Here is a 7,127-nt window from a genome sequence, read left to right on the forward strand (position 1 = left end):
TAAAATTTAAAAAGATGTTGACATCAATGGCAATTCCTAAATTCCTTCAATTTATCAAAAAGTTTTTATTAAATTGAGTTTGAATATTATAATTATTGCAAAGACGATCAAAGACAAGGCTGGAAGACTGCAGTTTTAATTTTGAGAATTTAGAATTTTTCTGTTAACATTAACTTTTGGCACAAAATCTTAATTTTTAACATTTTCAAATAAGTTTTCTTTTTCCATATCGCCAATGTATTTTCCACACATATTTAATGACATTTTATTTCGTCAAATCCGAATCTGTTAAATAGAAAAGAAATACAACGTTAGAGTTGCATCATCTTTCAATTTCTAACGAACAATCTCTTTAAATGCCACGTTACATTTCCAGCCTTTCTATTTAATGCAACAACACTCAAACACAACAACGTAAATGAACCTGCAGGAAGGGAGTTAGTAAAATCATAAGTTTTTGTCAATTTATGATTCCAGAAAAAAAATGTCCGAAGAAGATAAAGTGCCAGGGCTTCTGTCCGACAAGTCTGAAAGGTATAAATTGGATTCAGAGGGAAATTGACGAAACTAAGTTTGGGGTCTGTCCAAATTTTGTATTCCTTATAAATTACTTCCGTAATAAAAATATTGCCTCTCTTAGGCTCATTCGAAAGCTGTGGAATTAAAGTTGACGGGAAATAAATTCTACGGCGAGGGTAAATATGATGAGGCTGTACAAAAATACAAGGTACGTCGTTTTTTAAGAGTTTATTTACTTTTCCAATAAATACAGACTCTAATTTTTTTCTCTAAAATTGATTTAATTTTTGTTCAGGAAGGCCTAGCTCACAATCAAGCAGATAAGCAAGATAAGCAGAGGCAAACTAAGCTATTCATCATCCTTAAAAAGTAAAACTTTTACTTTTACCACTCAAGAGAGTTTTAACGCAATTTAAAGTTTTTAAAGTTACCTCTACCTCTACATATAAAATTGTTTTTCAAGGGATTATTTAGTTTATTTTGAAAATACAAAAAGTTGCCAAATTTTCTATCAGAACTAAGACAAACTATCGCTTAAAAATTCAGATTACTCTATTTTCTCCGTGTAAGGCTCATTGAAAATCCGGGTTTTCTGTGAAATTCGTTCAATTTTTTGAGACTTTCCTTTAATTAGATCAGTAAGTAAGAAAAAGTAATAACAGTTTTTGAGCTTTAAAGTTGACTTAGTTGTATTGCTAATATCAAAATTTGTGAAGTTATGATCCAGTATTTATCATATCTGTTCGGTTCCTATCATGAAATAATTTTCATTCTTTAACACTTAGACGCGTATACTGGATTTTAGCCCGGGGGGGGCAAAAAATGTTGCCCCCTGGCCTTAAAAATGCTGTTATTCTATATTAAGTTACATGTTCCCTCTTTAATCCATTGTACACTTAAATCCCTCTGTATAGTTCTGCATTACTCTGACGTCCTTTGTAGTCCACTGTAGTCCCAATTCAAGTATTACACACAATTAAATGTGTCCCTCTGTATAGTTCTGTATTACACTCTGAAGTCTTTTTTAGTCCACTGTAGTCCTGTTTCAAGGAATATACAGTTAAATCCCTCTGTATAGTTCTGCATTACTCTGACGTCCTTTGTAGTCCACTGTAGTCCCAATTCAAGTATTACAAACAATTAAATGTGTCCCTCTGTATAGTTCTGTTTTACTCTCTGAAGTCCTTTGTAGTCCACTGTAGTCCCGATTCAATGACTACAGATTATAATGTATCTCTCTGTATAGTTCTGTATTACTGGGGGGCAAGAGAACTTCTGCCCTACCTCTAGCTGTCTACTTGCCTGTTAACACTCGTCCGTGAAAAAAAATGGAAATTATTAAACTGTCAGAGCGTGAAAAAATGTATTCTCTTACACGCTCCAAGCATTGAAGTTTAAAAAATATAACACTACATAGTTCATGAAATGTCATTCTTACAAACTCCTAACATTAAAGTATAAAAAGTTAACAATTTTCTGAGGATAAAAATGAATTTTTTAAATTAGTTGAAATAATCCTCGTCAATTTATCTAATAATAATATTACATTAACAATTTCTTTTATTTTAGCAACCTAGCTTTGATATATATCAAGCAAGGGAAGTTTGAGGAAGCTAGGGACTGCTGTTACGGTAAAAAAATATAGTTTAAATTTGAAAAATTTAAATCCCCAGAGCATAGATTTTTTTGCATGGGATTTCCAGCTTAATCTTGGAATTCAGGATCTAAACTTGATATACAGTGGACAAACTTTAAAGATAACCTAAATCCAGGAACTCGTTTTTAATCCACATGACTCCCAGACTTTTTCGTAAAACAAAAACAAAAGTTCAAAGCTCTAATAAGTTATATTTTGTAAAAGAAGAATAGCTAATAGCAGTACTAAATAGAAAGATAATAGAATAATAGAATAAATATTCAGATGCTGATGATGCAGATTCCAAGCTTGAGAGAACCTTTATCCGTTGTCACCAAGCTTTCTTAGGGTAGGGTTAAACAGTTTTCAAACAGAGGTCGTAACTTTTGTGTTGAGTAGAATGAATTATTTTTCAATAAGTAAAGTTATCCCTGTAGAACATGACCGGAGGTCTGGGGGGTTCATAACGGGACCTCTTTTTCAGATTTCTTTTCAAATAGTTCAAATAGGGGAACCGGTTTACCGAAGAATTGTTATGCATTTTGGGCGGATTTTAATTTTTGAATAATCTGAATGAAATCTTAAGGATGCTTCTTTTTTGATTTTGTAACAAAATAATCTTTGGCCAAAAATAATCAGATTTTTTTTTAAATACTCGAGAATCTTGTCTGATAAAAACACCAACAAATCTTTCTTCCCTTCCTGCAATTATGGATTAAAAAGAAGTTACTCCTATTTTATTCTAACCTTCCCGGAAAAATGAACTTCTAAATATCAATATTTTGTTGCTAGGTTGGATGAACAAGTGTTGGCTTATCATTCGCTTTGTCGAGGTCATAATCGTGTTCAGAGCGAAGCTAAAAAGGAACTGATGGAGGCAATAGATAAAATGAAGGTCAACCATATACTTGTCCACCATAAACAATAATTGAACAATACTTGACAACCTCAAACATTACTTGACCACCTTAGAAACTTTACCATCTTAAACAATACTTGACCATCTTAAACAATATTTGACCACCATAAATAATACTTCACCACCTTAAATAATACTTGACCACCTCAAATAATACTTGACCACCATAAACCATACTTGTACACCTTAATCAATACTTGAACACCCCGAAAAATACTTGTCCTAAATCACCACCTTATACAATACTTGACAACCTCAAACAATACTTGACCACCTTAGAAACTTCACCACCTGAAACAATACTTGTCTATCTTAAACAATAATTGGCCATCTTAATATATTATGCGTAGGAAGAAAGTGTAATAATCAATATTATAACAATAATTTTGATTATTACACTTTCTTCCTACGCATAATAATATTATACCACATTCTTGGAGGATTTAAACGCATTCCCAGAATTAATATGTTAATTCTTATTTTAAATTTATCTATCTATCTATCAAGTTCCCGGTGAATAATTCTTGATATTGTCACTTAGTTCGTGGATCTATCTATCTATCAAGTTTGCGGTGAATAATTCTTGATATTGTCACTTGGTTCGTAGAATATCATAATTATTACATAAAATGGGTGACAATAACAAGAAATATTCCGGATTTGGCTACGTAGTAAATCCGATAAAAATGTGGTATAATAAACAATACTTACCACCTTAAACAATATTTGACAACCTTAAACAATAGTTGAACATTAAACAATATTTAACAACCTTAAACAGTACTTGAACATCTTAAGCATGCAATATTTGGACACCTTAAACAATACTTAAACATCTTAAAGAATATTTGACAACCTCAAACAATAGTTGAACATTCTAAAACAATATTTGAAAATCTTAAGCAATACTTGACCATCTTAAACAATATTTCACAACCTTAAGCAGTACTTGACCATCTTAAACAATATTTGATAACCTTAAACAATACTTGAACATTAAACAATATTTGACAACCTTAAACAATACTTGAACATCTTAAACAATATTTCACAACCTTAAACAATACTTGAACATTAAACAATATTTGGCAACCTTAAACAATACTTGAACATCTTATACAATATTTGATAACCTTTAACAATACTTGAACATCTTAAACAATACTTAAACATCTTAAACAATATTTGACAACCTTAAACAATACTTATCATCTTAAAAGACAGTTGAACACCTTAAAACACGTCTTGAAATATTAAAGTAATTTTTCACCTTGAACGATACTTGATCAACGTAAGCATACTTCACATTGAACAACAGTACGTGGACCACCTTACACAAAAGGTTTGAATCTGTCAACAATGCTTGCCGCTACTTCTTACTCTTTTTATGTCAAAATAATTGTTTTAAATGGTTTGGAAGTAAAAGAGCAGCAGCCCTAGTTTTGTTTTTTATCAGTATCAAAAATTCTAGGAACGGCGGATTATTTTGTGGGAGAGAGAAAAATTATATTCAGAAAATATAGATCCCTGTATTATATAAGAACGAAAATATGTACCCCTGTTTTGTTTGAGAAGGAGCTTATATACCCCTGCTTTGTTTCAAAAGGAAAATACATACCCTGTTTTATTTTAAAAGGAAAACACATGCCCTGTTTTATTTCAAAAGGAAAATACATACCCTGTTTTATTTTAAAAGGAAAATTCATACCCTTTTTTATTTTAAAAGGAAAATACATACCCTGTTTTATTTAAAAAGGAAAGTACTTATCTCGGTTCAACTTAAAAGTATAAAATATATCCCTGTTCAATTTTACAAATTAAATATTTACCCCTGTTATATTTCAGAAGGATTATCCCAGCGCAACAGTGACCCAACCCACCAAGAATCTTACTCTCCGACAAATAGGAAAATTCAAGTTTAAAATATTTTTTTTTTATTATGAAAAGTCATAATTAAAACAGTCTGGTTTTGGCGTGGATCGGAATCTGAGGAGCCCAAAATTGTGGGATTCGAATCCGACGAAAAAAGAAATTCATGATCAGGATCTGGATTCTTGCTTGACATTGCGTTTCTCAAGGCATAAGTTGTCGATATTCAATTTTTTTAAAAAGCACAAATATTTTTAATTAACTTGTGTTGTTTGGTCCAGTCCATGGGTTTATTAACTTGTGTTGTTTGGTCCAGTCCATGGGTTTCTGAAAATATCAATTCATGGGTAAAGTTAATTCTGTTCAGTTTCTACATTTTTTTAGAGATCCGTACTGTCGAACGGAATATAGCCGTATATTTTATAATCTTATAAGTCTGCGGATGCGCAGAAGATCACGGGATCATGCGCAGTCTTGTCTAGATACTTTTTAAGAGAAATATTTTCGTCTTTAAACTTGCTCTCACATTATAGCCTCTGAATACTTCAGTAAAACAAACATACCAAAAGTATTGAAACCTGGTAAGAATTTATAATTTATTAAATATTTAAAGTTTTATTATTTAATTTCAAACTTATTCGTTGCACTTGTAAATTTTCTTTTAGGTTTAGTAGACATGAAACTTTTTTATTAACTAAAAATTATAAACATTTTTAGATAAAATTCCTCCTTTTAATTTTTAGATAAAATTCCTCCTTTTAATTTTTAGATAAAATTCCTCCTTTTAATTTTTAGATAAAATTCCTCCTTTTAATTTCGATTTCAAATGTCGTCGTATTTAATTTATAATGGTGCGTCAAGTATTTTAAATTGGATCTGGATCCGGATCCGGATTCTGGATCCGCACTGGAAAAAAATGGATCCGCACTTGAAAAAAATGGATCCGGATCCAGGTCATTTCTGTAAAATTTACTGAATTTTTTTAACAAAAATTATTTTCAAATTTTTTGTTTGCTTATTTTTATTCTAAAACTTGATGAACCATTCAGAAATGAGGAGTTTTTGTAATCTCTCTTTTTTTTTAAAGTTCAGTTTTCAAAAGTTTTTTTTACAGTTTTTGGTTGATTTTTTACCCTTGGATCCGGATCCAGGAAGCCAAAATCTTGCGGATCCAACGGATCCGGATCCGGATCTTAAGCATTGTTTATAATAGAGCTCTTTGCTCTGATATTTCTGTTAGCGGGGCAAAAGGCTGGAAGGGAACCCATAGGTTCCCTGGGGGTAACATAGGATGAAATACGATTCACGGTAGTACCATTTAATACTGAACCAGAACCTGAGCTGTAAAATTTAGTTAAACAAAAGATATTCTTGTGAATGAGTGAGGGCCCTCGGTAAATCAAAATCCGGGTTAAAACCTCCAGAGGTCGGAACGTTTAAGTAAAGTATCGTTAAATTGAATTCTTGATCTCAATATCCAATATGGGAAACTTTAAAATTTAAGGATCAATGCTTTATTCCTCAGTTAAAGGTATCTCTGCAGGGCATGACCACCCCAGGATATCGAATTAAACCGATCCCTAGGTCTGCTTGATCTCAATATCCAATATGGGAAACTTTAAAATTTAAGGATCAATGCTTTATTCCTCAGCTAAAGGTATCTCTGCAGGGCATGACCACCCCAGGATATCGAATTAAACCGATCCCTAGATCTGTTTGATTTCGAGACTCACAACACTATAGTTCTGACTGTAGGACAAGGTTTCTAATATTGAAATGTGTAGGTTTAAGCGAGAACAAAGGAAAGAAAACTGCTGGAGTCTCCGGTGACGGGTTGGATCCTAAACCCAGCGCAGTCTGCAATGATGATGGTTCAGAATCCAGGGAACTAGAAATCTTTTAATGTTTATTGTTTCAATCTTTTTAACTTTGGTCAGGGATGTTCATTTTCTTGAAAATTCTTCTTTTTTTCTCCATTTGTTAGATAAATTTTTTGAGGGTTCGTTGGTTAACTTGGTAAACAAAATATTAATAATTTAATTTGTTTGGTTAAAGTACTAAAAAAGGAGGAAAAACTCCTTCTGATTTCCAACTTTTCATTTTTCCCAGTTCATCAACGAATTATTCACCCCGGTGTTGATTCAAATGCAGTTGTACGACGTACGTAAGTGTTTTGAAGAATTA

General features: G+C 31.9%; 1 protein-coding gene across 1 annotated transcript; it reads left to right on the plus strand.

Moving 5' to 3' along the window:
* The first annotated feature begins 14 nt into the window (after window positions 1–14).
* LOC111703042 (STI1-like protein) lies at window positions 15–6,861 on the plus strand. Its single transcript, XM_023474889.1, has 9 exons — window positions 15–29; window positions 641–727; window positions 815–888; window positions 2,089–2,150; window positions 2,441–2,504; window positions 2,948–3,050; window positions 4,920–4,980; window positions 5,477–5,524; window positions 6,728–6,861. Exons 1-9 carry the CDS (start codon window positions 15–17, stop codon window positions 6,844–6,846), a joined length of 633 nt encoding a protein of 210 aa, XP_023330657.1. The 3' UTR covers window positions 6,847–6,861.
* The last annotated feature ends 266 nt before the right edge of the window (window positions 6,862–7,127 follow it).

The sequence above is a fragment of the Eurytemora carolleeae genome, unplaced genomic scaffold (genome assembly GCF_000591075.1).
Source record: "Eurytemora carolleeae unplaced genomic scaffold, Eaff_2.0 scaffold505, whole genome shotgun sequence".
NCBI lineage: Eukaryota > Metazoa > Arthropoda > Copepoda > Calanoida > Temoridae > Eurytemora > Eurytemora carolleeae.

What these genes read in the sequence shown, in the direction of transcription:
- LOC111703042 (XM_023474889.1), top strand. An exon ending in AGGCTGTACAAAAATACAAG is followed by an intron (nt 728 to 814) that starts GTACGTCGTTTT and finishes ATTTTTGTTCAG; the next exon opens with GAAGGCCTAGCTCACAATCA. An exon ending in AGCTAGGGACTGCTGTTACG is followed by an intron (nt 2,151 to 2,440) that starts GTAAAAAAATAT and finishes ATAAATATTCAG; the next exon opens with ATGCTGATGATGCAGATTCC.